Below are 18501 nucleotides of genomic sequence, written 5' to 3' on the forward strand. Positions count from 1 at the left end.
CTCTATATATTTTAGAAATGAGGCCTTTATCAGAGACACTGGTTGTAAAAATTGTTTCCCAGCTTTCTGCTTCCCTTCTAATCTTGGTTGCATTGGCTTCGTTTGTGCAAAAACTTTTTAATTTTGTAATCAAAGTTATCCATTTTGCATTTCATAATGTTCTTTTTCTCTTATTTGGTCATAAGTTCTTTTTTCCATAGATCTGACAGGTAAATTATTCCTTGCTTTCCTAATTTGCTTATGGTTATCACCCTTTATGTCTAAATCATGTGCCTATTTTGATCTTATCTTGGTATATAGTGTAAGTAGACCACAACTCATAACAAGAGTGTTATTTGTTTATGTCTGGCTAGTCTGTAAGTCTTTTCACTCCTTAGCTACTTCTGCTGGGATCTTCCTTTCTCAAGGTGCAACCTTTCAGAGAAGATGGCAGTAGGTGGGGGGAGGGGTACTGCGGGACTTGGCTGCAGTGTGGAGACAAAAGGATCTGCGCGAGCTCCGCCAGCCTCCAGCTGTTGACGTCACATCTCCAGCTCCCCCAACCCCCACACCCAGTTCTGCGCACGCGTCCTCCCTTCCACTCCCCCCACCTCCGCTGCCTCTGGGCTCCTAGGCATAGCAAGAGAAAGGGGCCAGCTCCTGGAGGGTATTGGTTGAAATTCGGACCAATGACAGCCGGCGTTGTTCGTTTGCGCCGGTCTGTGGCGTGAGGAGCGGCGATTTAGGCCTTGAGAGATCACTCCACGTCTCTGTGGTGGCTTAGGCGCCATGAGCTCCATCGGGACCGGGGTGAGTCTTGTATTCTCCGCGCGGATCAGGGGTACGGGATCGAGGGGGAAGCAGAGGCCGCTCGGAGCTCACCCTCCGCTCCTCACGCCGGTGCCTTTCCCCATATGCTAGCGCCCACCTCCGGCCCGACCCGCCGGCTTCTCTTTTGGGAAAGACGCGCCCCCCACGCCAGCACCCCCCACCCTAGCGCCCCGGCAGCCTCGGAGAGCATGGCCTAGAGTCCCGGCCCCTGGGAAGCCGCGCCCCAGGAGCGTGGTAGCCGTGGCCCCGTCGGCTCAGCGGGCGCCGAGGGCCCGGGGCCTCCTTAGGTTTGCCGAGTCATTTTCTTCAGCTGGCTAAGGAAACCGAAAGTAGTGAGCCGCAGGGCCGGGGATGGGCGGTGGAGTGGTGGGGCGGGGAGGGGAGCAGGAAGGGTTGAGGTCACCAGAAGACACCTTCCCCCTTACCGAGCTTAGAGGGTGGTGGGCTGGTGCCAGGCCCCTGAGGCTCGTGTAACCCCAGAAACTCGGGCTGAAGAGACCCGAGTGCTCGGCGTGCTGAGTCACGGGGCTCCTTGCGTGGGACTCTACATTTCCGTCGTTCCGGGAAAAATACAGAAACACAACCCAGGTTCTGAAGAAGGCACCACAAAGCCCAGCCCCCCTGCCTGAACTCTGAAAGAAGATGATAATTAGGAAAAGAAATCTGACTTAGAGCTGAGATTTTTGTTTTCTTGTTACAGTTAGCTGTTTTGCTAAGCTAGTTCTCTCTCCCACCTCCCACGTACTCCTTTTTACAAGATAGGGTGTTGCACGACAGCGGGTATTTTGTAGTTTATAAAGCCTAGTTCTGAATTTAAGTTACTTCACTTGGCAGTTAGACCTTAATACATTTTTTTTAAAAAACCAATGTCGGGTAGTTGATGTATCTCCTGGAAACTTATTTAGCTTTCCCACCTTTCCTCTCAGCTAAATTCTATGCTTCTACTAACTTCTTTTGATGTATGCAGTTGTTAAAGTGAGATCCATATCCCTAATGTTTATCTATAGCTCCTTAGCAGATGTCCTAGACACTGAAATTACACCCCACCCCCCACAAACCACTCCCACCCCCCTTTAAGCAATTTACAAGATTCTCTGGAATAGGTCTCAAGTTAAGTCCTGTTACTTTTTTTCTTTAATTTTCGTATCTATGAAACTGTAGCTAATTAGCCAAAATGCATTTAAGTTACCAGGAGGAAAAATAGTTGAGTTTATTTTTCATGGAAAGTTCTAATACTCTGCATAATAATTAATATGTGCCACTTTTAAGTTTTACAAAGTGTTCCTCACATCATCCTTGTATGGCTAATATTAATTGCAAGTATGATTCCAGCTTTTAGAGATGCCAGTACTACCCAGTGTCATTACTGTCCAGGTCTTTCTTGATTTTACCAACCAACATTCTTTCTACTTCGCCACCTTTCCTCTCTTATCCCTTGCCTTTTCATTCCCTTGTCGCCACCCCACTTCATGCTCTCCTTTTCTCTTACTCAGAATGTTACAAAAGCTTACTGTTTCCGCTAGTCCCACACACATACTGCTGATTGATCTTGTTAAAAAAAGTTACTGCCCTTTTCACTGCCTATGATGCCCAAAATTATTGGCCTCTAGATAGGTAAGGCAAGGACATTTATTAAGTGAATTCTATGTATAAGTCAATGAAATACAATATTAGAGATAGAAAGACAGAAATGAAACAGGTCCTGGTCTTACATTCTATCAGGTATAAACATTCAGGAAGATAAGTGATGTGCTATACACAAGGCAGTTGAAAGCTGCCACCGATTCCAAAAGGTGGAGATGAGGAAGGATAGCATTCCAGAAATAGGGGACTACTTGTGCAAAAGGCATGGTGATAGAATTTTGTATATAGGAAATAGCAAGAGCCTAGTTTGTTTAGAATATAAATTTATGTATGAGGAGAAGTGTTATGAAATTAATCTGGAATGACAGGTTAGAGAGCTTGGTTGCAGAGGGCTTTAAATGCCAGAGAAGAATTTGTATTTGATCTTAGAAAATATAGGAGCCACTGGATCTTGAGCAAAAGGAGTGACATGATCATTCTTGTGCTTTAGGAATATTAGTTTCTCAGCTGTGTAGAGGATGGATTGTAGATGTGGAGTACTGAAGGCAGGGGGAAACCAAATAGGAGAATATTGCAGTTGACCAGGTCAGAGGTGATAGATGAGGACCTGAACTAGGGTAATTGTCACAGTCTTAGACTTAGAATTGGAAGGTAACCTTAGAAGCCAGCTGGTCCAGCTCCTTTCTTTTACATGAGGAAATTGAGGTTCAGAGAAAAGTCATTCAGAAAATTATCATAGCTAGCATTCACATATTGCTTTAGCAACATTTGCAAATTACTTTAAATGTGTTATTTCATTTGATCAACAAAACAATTCGGTGAGGTAGGTGGTGTTATTTATTTTACAGATGAAGAAACTGAGACAGGTTACAGGACTTGATTAGGGTCACACAGTCAGTAAGTGTCAGAGGCTGGATTTGAACTTGAAGGTTCCAAAGCTAATATGCTTTCCACTGTACCACATGAGAGAAGAGATGGGCATGGATGTGAGATTTAAAATTGACAGAACTTGGTAACTGATTAAATGGGGGGGGATGAGAGAGTGATAATTGGAGTCTTAAATTTTCATTGACCCTCTTCTCACCCTATACCAGTCAACTGTTACACTGCCCTTGTTTTTTGTTTAGGAATCTTCCACCTCCTGCCTTCATAATCCTTGTGATTTAGTCATTTGAATCTCTTACCTTAACTATAGATTCAGGCACTAATCTCTACCTTCTGCCCATCCTTCCATTATAACCCTTTAAAATTCCCTGTGATATAATATAATAATAATAATAATAATAATAGTATCTTCATCCTAGATCTTTTACTTCTGATCCTCACAGAAATGTATCTTTCTCCTGAAGATGCCTCATTAGTCCCTTGCTACATTCTTTAATGCTGGTTGTTTCTTTTTTCATGACACTTGATGTACCAAGCCAGGAGGAAAATTCAGCATACTCCTTATTCTCCACTATCACTTCTGTATCTCTCTTTGTGCCACCATCACTTGTAACTCATCCTCCTTTAGAGAATTACTCCATTTGTATCATACCTTAGAGTAGACCATATTATCTAAAACTATTGATCTTAAATTATATAATTCCCTTCTTTAGTCATAATCTAATGTCCTTCATGTCACCATCATGTCACCATCTGTGGAGGCAGAGCCAAGGTGATGGAGTAGCAGGAAACAGTACAGCAAATGCCCCCCCCCAAAGAAAAACCTTCTCCAAGCAGATCTAGAAAATGAACCCGACCAAATTATGATGGGGAAATAAAGTCACAGTGAGTCATTTTTTTCAGTTTAGATGAGCACAGAGACACAAGTTTGTGGACACTGGGAATTGGGTTGGGCCAGGAGTATGCAGCAGATGGAACACTCCAGTGCTCAGGGAGAGGCTGTCCACCAGGGCAGGCAAAGATCTTAGACTCATACTGGGTTGCCTCAGCTGGGACAGGTGCCAACTAGCATCTTGTTGCCCTCTGCACAGTTCTAGGTCACAGATCTAGGACAACAGATTGAGGAAGGGATATATTGGTCAAAGGAGTAAGCCTGACTTCCTAACTCCATGTCTGTGACTGTGCTACCAGCTGCCTCTAGTGAACATTACAGCCAAAATCCAGAATTTCTGGGTCAAAGAAAAAGTACAAACAGTCATATCATCCTCTGCCTCATTCCTCCTAAATTACTTTTTCTTCACCATAACTTCCAGAGCTTTCATTCCTGTCTCCACTCACCTCACTTTTTTCTCTTATGGTCTTGACCCTATAATTAACCAGTTCAACAAAGCACTGTCTACTACTCTTCCCTCCTATGTTGTCTTTCTCTTGTTTATGTTCTACCAGTACTCAGCTTTGGGTAATTCTTTCATGAGCCTTCTGCTCCTGCTCCTGAACTGCCACGTACTACTTACTAGAAGAAGTTCCATAACCTCATTCACCAAATGCATTATAAATTCATGGTAACTAATTGGTGTTGAGTCTTTTCAGTCTTGGCTGACTCTGTGTGACCCCATTTGAAGTTTTCTTGGCAAAGATGCTGGGAGGCTGTTCTGGAATTAGGGTGGGTGGGTCATTGCTGTGCTATAGTAATACTTTTATTCTTTCCTAACTGACTTCCTGTCGTGTTCTCTAGCAGTTTTTCTCAAACTTTTCAAGTCCCTAATGCCCTCCTTCCCTCAGCAGATGACCTCACTTCTAACTTTACTGAAAAAATCAAGGCTGTCTGTTGAACTATATTCATCTTTTCTACTTCATACCTAAAAACCTTTCTAAAACTTCCTTTCTTACAAACTTTCTTCCTTTGATTCAGTCTTAGAAGAAGAGATCCATTTCTTCTGATCATCTGTGTCCTTAATCACATCCTTTCCTAATTCATCTGGGAGCTTGCCTCCTTACTTAGACATACTTTCTTTTTCATTTTCAGTCTATTCTGGTCTCCTTCCTAGTTGCCTTCAGGCCTGCTCAAGTCTTTCCCATCCTTAAAAGAAAAAAATCTCCCTTTGATCCTATCAGACCTTCAGATTCATCCTCTTTTCCTTTCCATTGCCAAGATTCTAAAAACAATTATTTAGACCAGTGGTATAAAACTTATATCCCTGCAGCTGCATATTAACTTCCACATGTTGGTGGAAGTGGTATAAAACTCAAATCCCTGCAGCTGCATATTGAAAACCACAATATTAACATTATCTGTTGTATTTTTTTGTTGTTGTTGTTAAACATTTCCCAGTCACATTTTAATCTTGTTTTGACCTTGAGTTAGACATCTCTGATGTATAGACTACCTTTACTTCATTATCTTTCCCTTTTCAGCAGCGTTTGAAGTCTGGTTCTGACCTTACCACTCAATTGAAACCTCTCTCAGAGGTTACCAGTGATCTCTTAATTGATCAATTCCATGCTATTTTCTCAGTTGCCATTTTCCTAGAACTTTTTGCAGCTTTTGACACAGTTGGCCACTCCCTTCATCTCAATATTCCCTCTTTTCCTTGGCTTCTGGAACACTGCTCTGTCTTAGTCCTCTAACCTTTCCATTTCTTAAGTCTCCTTTTCTGATTTGTGATCTTCCTCTCAACTCTCCAGTTCTCTAAGGCTCTGTCCTGAGCCCTCTTCTTTTTCTCCAGACTTTATCTTGAAAATGTCATCTGTTCCCTTGAGTTCAGTTATCTTTATGCAGACCACATATGCAGATACACAAATTCTACTTTTCTCCTTACCTTCATCCAGCCCTGCATGTTTGACTGGCTGCTGGACATTTCCACCTGTATAATGTCATCACTTGAAACTCAGTGTGTTCAAAACTGAACTCATCATGTCCCTTCGGAGGCAGAGAGAGAAGTGCACTGTGTATTTGTTTTCTTGCTCCCTCCTCTTCCCCCACTCCTTCCCTCTCTTTTTTTTCTTTCTCTTTCTCTCTTTCTCTTCTCCTCTCTCTCTCTCTCTCTCTCTCTCCTTTCTCTCCCTCCTACACTCTTTCTTCCTGTCCATTCTCTCCCTCTCAACACAAGTGATTCCTTTTTTAACTAGTCTCCATTTCCCTGTAAATAGGCAGTTAGATTCACTCCCCCTTATGTTTAAGATTTCCCTCTACCCTAATTCTTGTGTAAAGCCAATCACAAAGAAAAACAAGACTTTATCAAGAGTCCCCAAAGCCAGCTTGATTGGTAGGCCATTGTCCATCCTCCAGGGTCAGATTGGAGCCCCTTATTTTCTGCTTCCTCCAATGTACGTATTGATAGAACATTTATTGGTAGGTTACTTGGTTGATGGATTTTCTTCTGTGAGCTGACTTGTGCCCAACAAGGTCTTTTTCTCATGACTCCCAAGTTGTCCCACCAAAATTTCTGATTTCTTTTGAAGGAACCTATATCCTTCATGCTGCTCAGCTTCATGTCTGAATTACCTTACTCTTCATCACCCTAATCAAAGCTTCAGTCTTCTAGACGGTTGTATTAGTTTCTTAATCAGTGTCTGCTTCCCAGTCTCTCCTCTCCTAGTCTGTCTTTCACTTAACTAGCAAAATAATTTTTCCAAGGGCCAGATCTGACCATGCTACTCACTTTCCTGCTCTAAAACCTTCAGTGGTTTCTTATTTACCTTAATCTAAAATACAAACTCCTTAATGATCCTGATAATTAAGGTCTTCCTTATTCTGGTTACAAACTGCTTTTCCCAGCATTACCTTATACCGTTTCCTTTAGCATTTTGTGGTTTATCCAAACTGGATTACTGTATTTCACTGCATAATTGTTGCAGACTTTATGCCAATTTTTTATCCCCCCAATTATATTTACACACACACACACACACACACACACACACGGAATATGACCATTATGTGAAACTTTTAAAAGAAAAATGTGCTAGTATTACTTAAAAATCCATTTATTACTAAACTGTCTTTGGTACAAGATTAGGATGCATGGAATACACGTGAATATGCGTTACAATTGAATACTGACAGTGCTGAGAATTCTAGGCTTGGTGTTGTGTGGGAGAGATAAATGCAAATCCATATTCACTGGTGAATACATTTTTGTGCTGTTTACCTCTTAAGTGGCATGACAAACAGAATTATACCATGTGACTATTATGTGATGAAAGGTTATAAACCGGTGTTTGGCCTGAAAAAACAAAACAAAACAAAACTCAAAAACAAAAAAAAAACCCCAGAGTGCGATGATTACGCAGTGAAATACTATAGTAGCTGTTCCTCAAACACAGCATGCCATTTCCCACCTCAGCATTTTCATAAGCTATTCCTCATCTCTGGAATGTATTCCTATCTAATATCTGCTGTTCAGAATCCATATCTTCCCTCAAGGTCTAGATTTACCTAGAAGAGTCTCTTCTCTCCCCTCCCCTTTAACTCTGTATTTCCTTAGTATTTACTTAGCAGTGTACATGTTTGTTTTATCCTCCAATAGAATGTAAATTTCCTGAGTGCAGGGTCTGTTATAGATATATCAATACCAAAGATGTTATGTTGGTGCAACAAGCTTACTTTTTGTTTACTTTTTTCTTTTAGTATGATCTGTCAGCCTCAACTTTCTCTCCTGATGGAAGAGTTTTTCAAGTTGAATATGCTATGAAAGCAGTGGAAAACAGTAGGTAAGGAAAATATTTTACTTGTATAATGAACTTGTATGCAAATTGTCACTCAAACAAATACTGTCTTGTGATTTTGAGATGCAAATTTTCTTGGGTTTCAGAGAGTTTAGAAATTTGATACTTTGTTATTAGATCATTCTGGAAACATTGTTTCTTTATTATTTATTACTTTGCTTTAAAATGTGTTATTTTTGTAGTTTCCCTTCAAAGATCAGAACAGATGACAAATATTCACAGTTTCTTTTTACTCAGCATGGGTAACACACTTTTTTTTTTTGAGAGAAAATATACTTTTAAAAAATAAATTTTCCTTTTTGTTATGTGTTTAAGTATTAAAAATGAACATTTCAGCATACAAGATGATTTTATGTGAAACAATGAGCTTTTATGTAGAATTTTAAAGAGTATATTAAATTTAACACAATAGTAAAAACTGCATTCATGTCCTTTTCTGAACTTAATTCTACTTTTTAATGTATTTTTATAAATGTTGATGCTTTTTTTGTCTTCCTATCACTTCCATAACTTACCCCCTCCTAAACAGAAGTAGCAAATAGGCTCTAAACCATTAATGATGTGTGACTATCTTTTTTTTTTATAGTTAACACATCTTTTAAGCCAAATATTCAGGTTACCTTGGACTTTTCTTGTTCACTCATTTTTCATATCTAGTTAATTGCTGAACCCTGTTGATTTTACTTTCACAATGGCTCTTGTTACCCATTCTTTCCATCCTTAGGACTGTCACCCCATGAAGCCTTATCTTCTAGACTAAAGGTGTCATACTCAAATCCTTGGGGCTGTATATTGTATACAAATTAATGTTATCTATATCACATTGTATTTTTTATTTATTTTGTTAAAAGTTTCCCAGTGACATATTAGTCTGGTTGTTGCTGCACAGTATATGGACACCTTAATTTTAAACTGTTGTGTTAGCTTCCTAACCAGTCTCTGCTTCCTTATCTTTCAGTTCACCTTCCACCCAGGTAGCAAAATAATTTCAGAAGAGTTAGAGATATATACCTGACAACTAGTCATTAGCATCTATTAAAGGCATATTCTGTATCATCATGATGTTCTAAACTCTAGGGAATTGAAAAGACAAAAATGAATCAAACTCTTGCCTTGAAGAGCTTACAAAAAGGGTTTGGGGAAGAGGAGAGTGACAACATGTACATATATAAATACATATACAAAGTAAGTGAAAGATAACCTTGTGGAAAAGGCACCAGCAACAAAAGGGAATAAAACTTCGTGTAGTAAGTTACATTTCAGCTGAGCCTTGAAGGTGACGGGAAACAAGAACCAGAGGAGAACATTCCAGATATGGGAACAGCTAATTTCAAGAAGTACTTGTGTGAGGAATAGTAAGGACGGTGGATTTTGGCTGAAGCGTGACATTCATGAATGGGAGCAACATATAATAAGGCTGTAAAGATGGGGTGGTGTCAGGTTGTGAAGAGCTTTAAATGCCAGAGGAGTTTATTTGATCTTAGTTAAGGTAATAAGGGAACTTTTGGAGTTTGTGTCAGGGAATGACATGGTCAGATCTGTGCTTTTTAGGAAAATTGCATTGGCAGCTCTTTGGAGGACAGATTGGGGTGTGGAGAACACTAGAGGCAAGGAGACCACTTAGTAAGCTATTGCAGCAGTCTGGCTGAGAGGTTTTGAGAACCTGAACTAGGATAGTGATTGTTTGAGTTGAGAGGAGATATTACAGGAAAGCTATTATGGAAGAAAATGATAAGATTTGGCAACTGATTGGCTATGTGGTGTATGAGGAGTGGAGGCTGAAAGTGTGGGTGACTGGAAGGATGGTGGTGCCCTCGACAGAAATAGGGATGTTCAGAGTGTGGTGGGTTAGGAGATGGGATGGGATTGAGAATGAGTTATGTTTTTGGATATTTTAAATTTGAGATTCCTATGGGACATCCGATTTGAAATGTCCAAAAGGCAGTTTATTCTGTGAGACAGGGGCTCTAGAGAGAGGTTATGGCTGGATACCTTCATGAATCATCTTCAAGGCCCAGGATAGAGCCTTGTGAACTGATGGGGATGAGCTTATAGATGATGATGATCTCTCAAAAGAGATGAGAAGGAATAGAAGAGAACCAAGGCAGAACACTAGCATAAAAACCTGGGGAGGAGAAATGGTCATCTGTGTCAGAGAGGTAGAGGAGGATGAGGATTGAGAAAATGCCTTCGTATTTGGCAGTTAAGAAATCATTGTTAACCTTGGAAAGACAAGTTTAAGTGAGACATCATGATTGAAATGGTTAGGACACTGTACTTGGGAGTCAGGAATTTCTGGGTTTAAGAAATCGAATGAAAAGAGAAAAATGATGAGGTTCAGTACAGGAGAATGTAATTATTAGTTGACACTTATTACACCATTTTATTATTTTAAAAGCTTACAATCCTTATAGTAGAAGTAAAACTTAATAATACTTAAAGCTGTCTGACAGTAGAGTGGACTGGCCTGTAAGATGATGAATTCCCCTGTCACTGGTGGTGTTCAGAGGCTAGATGACCACTTGTCATACATGTGATTAAAGGCTACAGGTTAAACAAATGACCTGTTAGGCTCCTTCCAAATCTGAAGTTCTTTGTTACTCAGCAGGGTTCAAAAGGTCTAACTGTGACGCTTAATTGCTATTTGATTTGCTTGTGTTGGTGCTGGAAGCTTTGACATCTAGTTGAGTATGCACCATCACATCATGCTGCCTTTTCTGAGATACTTAGAAAGTTGTTGTAGAGACCAGCAACTTGTATATCCTATGTCCCACTTATCTTTTTTGTACTAGAGGCCCTGAGGTTATCAGTTTCAAACTGCCTTTGCAAGAGACAAATATGGCCAGTTTGAAATTGATTAGTTGTTTCTTAGATTCTGAATTTCAAAGGGTAAAATAATGGAGACATCTTGTAGTCTTCTGTCTGGTAGGACTAAAAGTAAAGTTTTTCTGTTGTGGAGATGATGCTGGTACCATTTATTTTGCAGGCATGTGAGGTAGAACCAGGTGGACTTTACTGAATGGAAGAGCCACATGTAATAAAGATATATATCAAAATCAAACTTTGGTACCTCATAATATCTTGGACAAATTATTAATACAATTGGCAACATTAAGCGTTATTGAAGAGATTTCACAGTAGTCTTTCTCATAAGTTCTTATAGTAATGTCATAAAGTACTTTGGAATTCATTGGAGAACTTAACCCAATTTACATTTCTTTCTAACCATTACTTATTATTGCCCCTTCTGCATCACTTATTACTATATTTCAGGCAAACCAAACAGGCTTTTTTTAAAAAGAATATTAATTTATTTTTAGTTTTCAGCATTTATTTCCACACGCTTTTGAGTTTTAAATTTTCTCCCTTTCCTTCCCTGCTTCCCTTCCTAAAACAGCATGCAATCTGGTATGGGCTCTACATATACATTCCTATTAAACATTTTCACGTTAGTCATGTTGTAAAGAAGAATTAGAATCAATAGAAGGAACCACAAGAAAGAGGAAACAAAGCAAAACAGAAGAACAAAAAAGAGCAGATAGTATGCTTCGATCCGCATTCAAACTCCATAGTTCTTTCTCTGGATGTGTGGATAGCATTTTCCATCATGAGTCTTTTGGAATTGTCTTAGATCTTTGCATTGCTAAGAAGGGCTAGGTCTATCAACGTTAGTCATTGCACAGTGTGGATGTTACTGTGTACAATGTTCTCTTGTTTCTGCTTACTTCATTCAGCATCAGTCCATACAAGTCTTCACAGATTTTTCTGAAGTCAGCCTGTTCATCATTTCTTGTAGCACAACAGTATTCCATTACATTCATATTCCACAGCTTGTTAAGCCATTCCTGAATTGATGGGCATCCCCTCAATTTCCAATTCTTTGCCACCACAAAAGGAACTACTATAAATATTTTTATATATGTGGGTCCTTTCCCCATTTTTATGATCTCTTTGGGATCCAGACCTAGAAGTAGTATTTCTGGATCAAAGAGTATGGACATTTTTATAGCCCTTTGGGCATAGTTACACATTGCTCTCCAAAATAGTTGGATCATTTCACAACTCCACCAACAGTGCATTAGTGTTCCAGTTTTCCCACATCTTCTCCAGCGTTTATCATTTTCCTGTTTTGTCATGTTAGCCAGTCTGATAGTTGTGATGTTACTATGTCAGAGTTGTTTTGATTTGCATTTCTCTAATCAGTAGTGATTGAGAGCATTTTTTCATATGACTATAGATGGCTTTAATTTCTTCATCTGAAAACTGCTTGTTCATATCCTTTGACCATTTATCAGTTGGGGAATGACTTGTATTCTTATAAATTTGACTTAATTCTCTATATATGGAGGTAAGGCCCTTGTCAGAGACACTGATTATAAAAATCTTTCCCAGTTTTCTGCTTCCTTCCTAATCTTGGTTGCATTGGCTGTCAAACAGGCTTTTTTTGGTATTTCAGTTGAATTTTTTGTTGGCAGTTTGGAATAAAAAGAATCATGGAATGAAAGTGTCATATGAGATACCAAATATAGACTTTTTAAAAGCCATAATTTTAACCTTGAAGTAGTTTTTAGTGCTTCATTTTTGACTGATAGTATAATCTTCACATATAAGAAAATAGCTATACTGCATAATGTACTTGATGCAATGTGTACTTTAAAATGTATGTATACATTGTATAAATCAAACTTTTCCCATTGACATAATGAACCACTTTGTTTTCAGTTCTATTTTAAGTTGTTGGCGTTTTTAAAGAAAGCTCAGACAGAGCTAAAACTTTTTATGATGTAACTCCTTAAATTCAGTCATTGTATATAAAATAGGCCTTGTACTTGAGAGAATTCAAAAGATAGAGTGAAAAAAAAATACTTTCTGAAGCTACCTGGGGAACCTACCAAAATAACCTTACGACATAGTTAGTATTGAGTAGCAAATTAAAATTGAATCTTTAGATAGTGTTGTGCTAGATTTGAAACCTTTGAGAGAGATACAAGAGTTTTATATTTTATATGGTAAGAAATCTTCATGGAGTTTTTGAACAAAAGAACTAGCTGAAGAAAGTGGTATTTGGAAGAAAGTGTTGGGAAACTGGTTGAGAACAGGGGTAGGGATAGCTAGTCTACTCCTGGGGAAACCAGCTAGGAAGCTGTTAAAAATAACAGTGGTAGATGACATTGGTGACCATGAAAATCAAGGACTTTCAAAGGAATAATTGATAGTACTTGTGATTATGGGGAATGAAAGGGATGAATCAAAGATAATTTCCAAGTGTAAAGACTGGCTAAATGGTGTGATACAGTTGGCAGAATTAGTGGGGTTGGAGAACAAGCTGGTTTTGGGTGGGAAGTGATTTTGTTTTGGATATATTTGTCTTTCCCTCAAGCTAAGCATCTATGTTAGAAGTTTATTACCAAGATTATTCATTAATTTTCATAAAGCTGTCACAACATTCAAATGATAGTTGATTTTTAGTATTGTTTTTTAAGTCATTCTGACCTGACTTATAGATATTAGTTGAGTGTAGTTTACATTTACTCAAAGAAAAGTACTTTTTCCTTCATAATATATTTATATAGTCAAATTGATTTTTTTTTTGTATTTCACTGTTTTTGGTCTCTAGTCTCATTAATGAAATAGGGGTGTGGAACTGACCTAGACAAAGGAGTTGTTATTGTTATTTTAGCTAACATTTATGTAGCACTTTGTGGTTTGCAGAACCGTATATTTTATATATATGATTAGATCCTTACAACAACCCTGTGAGGTAGGTGCAATTATTATCCAGATTTTGCAGATGAGGAATCTGAGGCTGAAAGAAGTAAAAGGATTTGTCCAGGGTCACAGAATTAGTGTCTGAGGCAAGATTCAAACTCAGATAATCCAAGTCTATCACTCCATACACTATACCATTGAATTAATTTCTAGCCCCTGTTCCTTTCAACCATGCTTTTAGCATATAGACCTGAAAAAACTTACCATGTGCACTAGTTGCTTCAATTTGCCTACGATGGTTTTGCAGCCACAGTGTATTTTGTGGTTACAAATGTTAAAATAGCCATTATTTAACCAGCATTTATTAAGTACCTAATGTTTGCCAGTCTGGGGTTACAAAGACAAAAATAATGGATAATCAGTAATTACCCTGAACTCTGTTCTTTGATTTTTGGAGGAGGCAGATTGGTTCAGTTGGAATGAAATGTATCTGAGTTGTGGGTAATCCTAATCTGTTTTAAAGTACTTTGTTGTTAAGCCATGTATTAATTTTTTTTTAACTGTAAGAATTATGAAATCTTCCTTTTTCAGTTAAAAAAATTAATTTTCCCCCAACTTGTTTCAGTACAGCTATTGGAATCAGATGTAAAGATGGGGTCGTCTTTGGTGTAGAAAAATTAGTCCTTTCTAAACTTTATGAAGAAGGTTCTAACAAACGCCTCTTTAATGTTGATCGACACGTTGGAATGGTAAGATAACATTCCTCCCCTTTCAGTAACTTTCTTTGAAATGTATTTGTTGGTATACACTTTTCAGAATTAAATAAAATATGGTAATGCCCTAGTTATCCATAGATCAGACTTTAAACAACTTGAAGCATCAGGACCGATTCTAAAAATGGAGACTGGAAAGTATCTCTAGTAGTGAAGCAGCAGTCCCTGAGCCATAAGCAACAGTTAAAATAGCTGAAATGAGCTAAAGATTCCTACTAGATATACTGTGATTAGTTGGTTTGCCAGTAAGAAATTATGTGCACACTCAGTTGCCAGTGGTGAGTATGAAAGCTAAAGAGAAGAAGACAAGAGTGGTGAGCAACAAGAGTGGTAATATATCAGAAATGGCAATTCAGTGGAGAAAGGAGCAAGATACTCTGATGATAGATGAAAGCCAGGGACAGAAAGAGGGTAGAATAATTCAACATTGGAAGACAACACTATTCAGAGCCCAGTAGCTCCTGAGACAATCAGTGTGCTGTGATAGAGACGTCATCTGTAGGATGCTTGTAAATTGAGGTCAGAAGATGCATGAATAGGGCAGTTAGTGGAAAGGCAAGCCAAGTCTTATTCATTCTGTTTTCATTAGAACATTACTCTATTCAAGTAATGCCACACTGAAGATATATCCAGTAGTACATGTCAGCAGTCTAGGAGGTGGTACAGTAGCAATCAAAGCTATGCTAGAGATGTGTAATGTGTACAGTAGTTTTTAGCTATCTTAAGCTAGCAGAAATAAGATTAAGCTTTCCTAGAACATGGATTCTGAACTTTTTCTAATTAAAAGATCAGAGGCTGCCTTCTTGCTTGGCCCCAGTGATAGCTAAAAAGCCCCAAAAAATATAATAAGAAAATTCTGAGCCAGGTGTATTTTCCTTAGCATTTTGGTAATACTGTGTTTTGATGTAGCTGATAGAAAAACAACTGGCAAATCATGAAGTTGCAGAAAAGTTTTGAGTTTTTTTACTAAATTATATGCACAAAAAAAGTTCCTAAACAATTTTATAATGGTGTTGAAACTGGTCTGTTTTGACAGAGTGTTTCAGTTGTCAGTCTAGCATAGCCAACCTTAGTTTTAAACAAACTAAGGACAAGTTCATTGTTATTTGCTAATGCTATAGGCGCCCATAAAATTTTAAAGCCTTTGGTGATTGGAAAGTGTAAATCATCCTAGAACTTTAAAGTGTCACATAATTGTTTGATACATAATCATAACGGCTGTTTACATGGCCCTTTGAGGTTTTTATAAAGCCCGCTCTACGTAACAACCTTGTCAGGCAGGTGTGTTTATTTCCATTTTGTAGGTGAGTAAACTAGGGCTCAAGGGTCGAAATAAAAGTAAAAAAGTCACACAGCTTTGCAGTGTTGAAGCAATGATTAGAACTCTGGTGTACTTAATCTACATCTAGCATTCTTATGTATAGAGAGAAAAGAGTAAGTTTTTGTCTGTCGCTTATTGATTCTACCATCTTCTTGTAGTTTCACTGAAGATCATTTTAGAAACGTAGGCCGAGCGAGAGATAGCAAAACAGTATTATTATTAGGCAGTTGTAGAACTCACTTTGTGTTCCTTACTGTTTCTACCATCTTTTTGTATCTTCTCTGAAGATCATTTCAGAAACACAGGATTAGCTGGAAGTAATAAAAGCTGTTACTACTACTAGGTAATTGCAGAATCATCTTGAGACGAATTATCTTCCTTCCTGCTAATCTTGTCTCATTTGCCCAATATTTGGATTAAGATATTACTTAGAATGTTATTATAAAAAAAATTGATTACATAGCTACTGTAGAAGACAGTTTATGTTAAATATGTAGTCTTAAATGTTGCCTAGAATTCTCTTCAAATGTTAAATGAAGGTTTGTTGAACATGTTAGCCTGGTGTCATGTTTGCAGAAGTATCGCCTTCTGGTGCTTTAAGTTTCTTAAGATTTAGGAGTAGAACCTTCCTGAAAAATACTAGCACAATATTTGAAATGGTAAAGAACACTTCTCTAAATCCATGAAGAAACAGTACACGTAAATGAGTGGGTGTGTTGAGAAAGTGCGGGTGGTGTTTTTATGGTGTAGATAAATCTTTAAATGTTACCAATGAACTAAAGAATGCCAGTAACAACAAAATTGATGGTTTTCTGGAGAGTAAAGAAAATACTTTTAGAATGTTAACGTTACAGTCTCCTGGAGGTTGTATGGTTGTATTTCCTGCAGTCCACCTTGTGTGAGAGACACAAATAACTAAACCAAAGCTAATATTGGGGCTTTTTCTTTTTGGAGAAAGCAAGATAGGGAGGCAGGAAAGGATCTTTGTTCATTCAGCATTATTTAGATACCCATACCATCTGCATCTAAAGCTGCAGTTTAATACTAAGAAATTATTCCATGTGGGTATTCCCCTCCATTCCATCTCCATAGCATGTAGTTTTCATGAATTTTAGTAGCCAAAAAAGTTTTGTTACCTTTTGGCCAACATTCTGGTGATGAGCTTCTCTCTAGATTTTAGATGATGGACGCATTTAGGCTCATACTGAACTGGTATAGGATCCATCAGAATTTGAACTCTGCTGGCATAGCATTTGAGATTCCAGGTTGCTTTTCATCAGAGATAGACTTGAATAAGCAATAGATAGAACTATACTTACAACACAATAACTAGACAATAGTGACCCTAAATTATTAGAAAAAAATTGTTATTATTTAATATATCTTAAGATAGGAAAGAATATAATCATTTTAGAGCATGCCATCAAAAACTCAGTTCAATTCAACAAACATTTATTACATGTTTACAATATATGGGGCATTGGTGATACAAAGAAAAAACCTAAACAGTTCCTGCCTCCAAGAAGCTTACATTTTCTGGGGGAAATATAAGATATGCACAGACAAGTAAATAGAAAATACTTCTAGGAGTTAAAAGGCATTAACTGAAGAGAATCAGGTAAAAAATTCAGCTTGAGAAGTGTCACCTGGGCTGAACCTTGAAGGGAACAAGGGATTCTAAAAGGCAAAACAGAAGAAGTACATTGTAGGTATGTGGGACAGCCTGTGCAAAGACAAAGTTGGGAGATGACACAACATATTCAATGAATAGCGAGTCGGACTGTTGGGCTGAGTAAAAGGGACTTAAATAGCAAAAAAGTCTGGAAAGATAGGTGGGAGCCATACTGTATAAATGACAGGTTGAATAGTTTGTATTTTATCCTAGAGGTACTGGAGACCCACTGAAGACTTATGTTTTTGTTCTATTAGTATTGTGTTAAACTTTGTTTATCTGAAAAATAATACCTTGAACACCGTATTCCATATCTGTACTAGATATTTGAAGGCATATAGCATTACTCTGTGTGTGTGTGTGTGTGTATACACACTTGCATATATGTGTGTGTGTGTGTGTGTGTATATACACACTTATATGCATATATACATATATATACATGCACACACATTTGAAGAGTAAAGATGAATATTATATGAAACTTTATGTTCAAAGGTGCTTGACATTTACAGTTTATACCTTGTGGTCCCATGCCACCTATAAATGAAGAAATTTGATCAAGGAGCACTGCCAATTCTTATGCCGTCTTTCCTCAGTCCTAACTCACAGTTTTAAGGAACTAAAAAAGCACCTGTCTCCAAAAAGATTGAACACACTTGCTTTAATGTTAGGGAACATATTGGTTTATGGTATAGGAGGTAAAGAAGGGACCTAAAAGTATTTCATTAGTCAGAGAAGAAGCTTAAATAAGTTCTTCCAGGTCTTGTAAATAAAAGGAGTATGTGTTGTCTCTCACTTTCTCTCTCTCTCTCTCCCTCTCTCCCTCTCTTACTTTCCTTTTAAATCTCCAAAATCTCACAAAACTTAATGAGTTTGTGGTTTGTCATTTCTTAGGTTAGCATTTCTATTCATTTTCTAGCAGGAACTAAAACAGAAGTGGTTCAAGGTTTTTTCCCTTGTAAATTAAATGTTTAATAATCTCTCAGCATTTTGGAATCAAACTTGAATAAAGATGA

The 18501-nt window shown here is 38.0% G+C and overlaps 1 protein-coding gene across 1 annotated transcript in view; it reads left to right on the top strand.

Annotated features, from left to right (window-relative positions):
* Positions 1 to 612: 612 nt before the first annotated feature.
* Positions 613 to 18501, top strand: part of PSMA3 (proteasome 20S subunit alpha 3) — a 36394-nt gene continuing 18505 nt past the window's right edge. Inside the window, exons 1-3 of the mRNA XM_020986464.2 lie at positions 613 to 789; positions 7910 to 7992; positions 14342 to 14465. Of these exons, the coding sequence (XP_020842123.1) occupies positions 769 to 789; positions 7910 to 7992; positions 14342 to 14465 (228 nt within the window). The 5' untranslated portion in view covers positions 613 to 768. The remainder of the gene's footprint in view (positions 790 to 7909; positions 7993 to 14341; positions 14466 to 18501) is intronic.

This window comes from Phascolarctos cinereus, unplaced genomic scaffold (assembly GCF_003287225.1).
Source record: "Phascolarctos cinereus isolate Bilbo 61053 unplaced genomic scaffold, phaCin_HiC Scaffold_3;HRSCAF=262, whole genome shotgun sequence".
In the NCBI taxonomy this organism is placed as follows: domain Eukaryota; kingdom Metazoa; phylum Chordata; class Mammalia; order Diprotodontia; family Phascolarctidae; genus Phascolarctos; species Phascolarctos cinereus.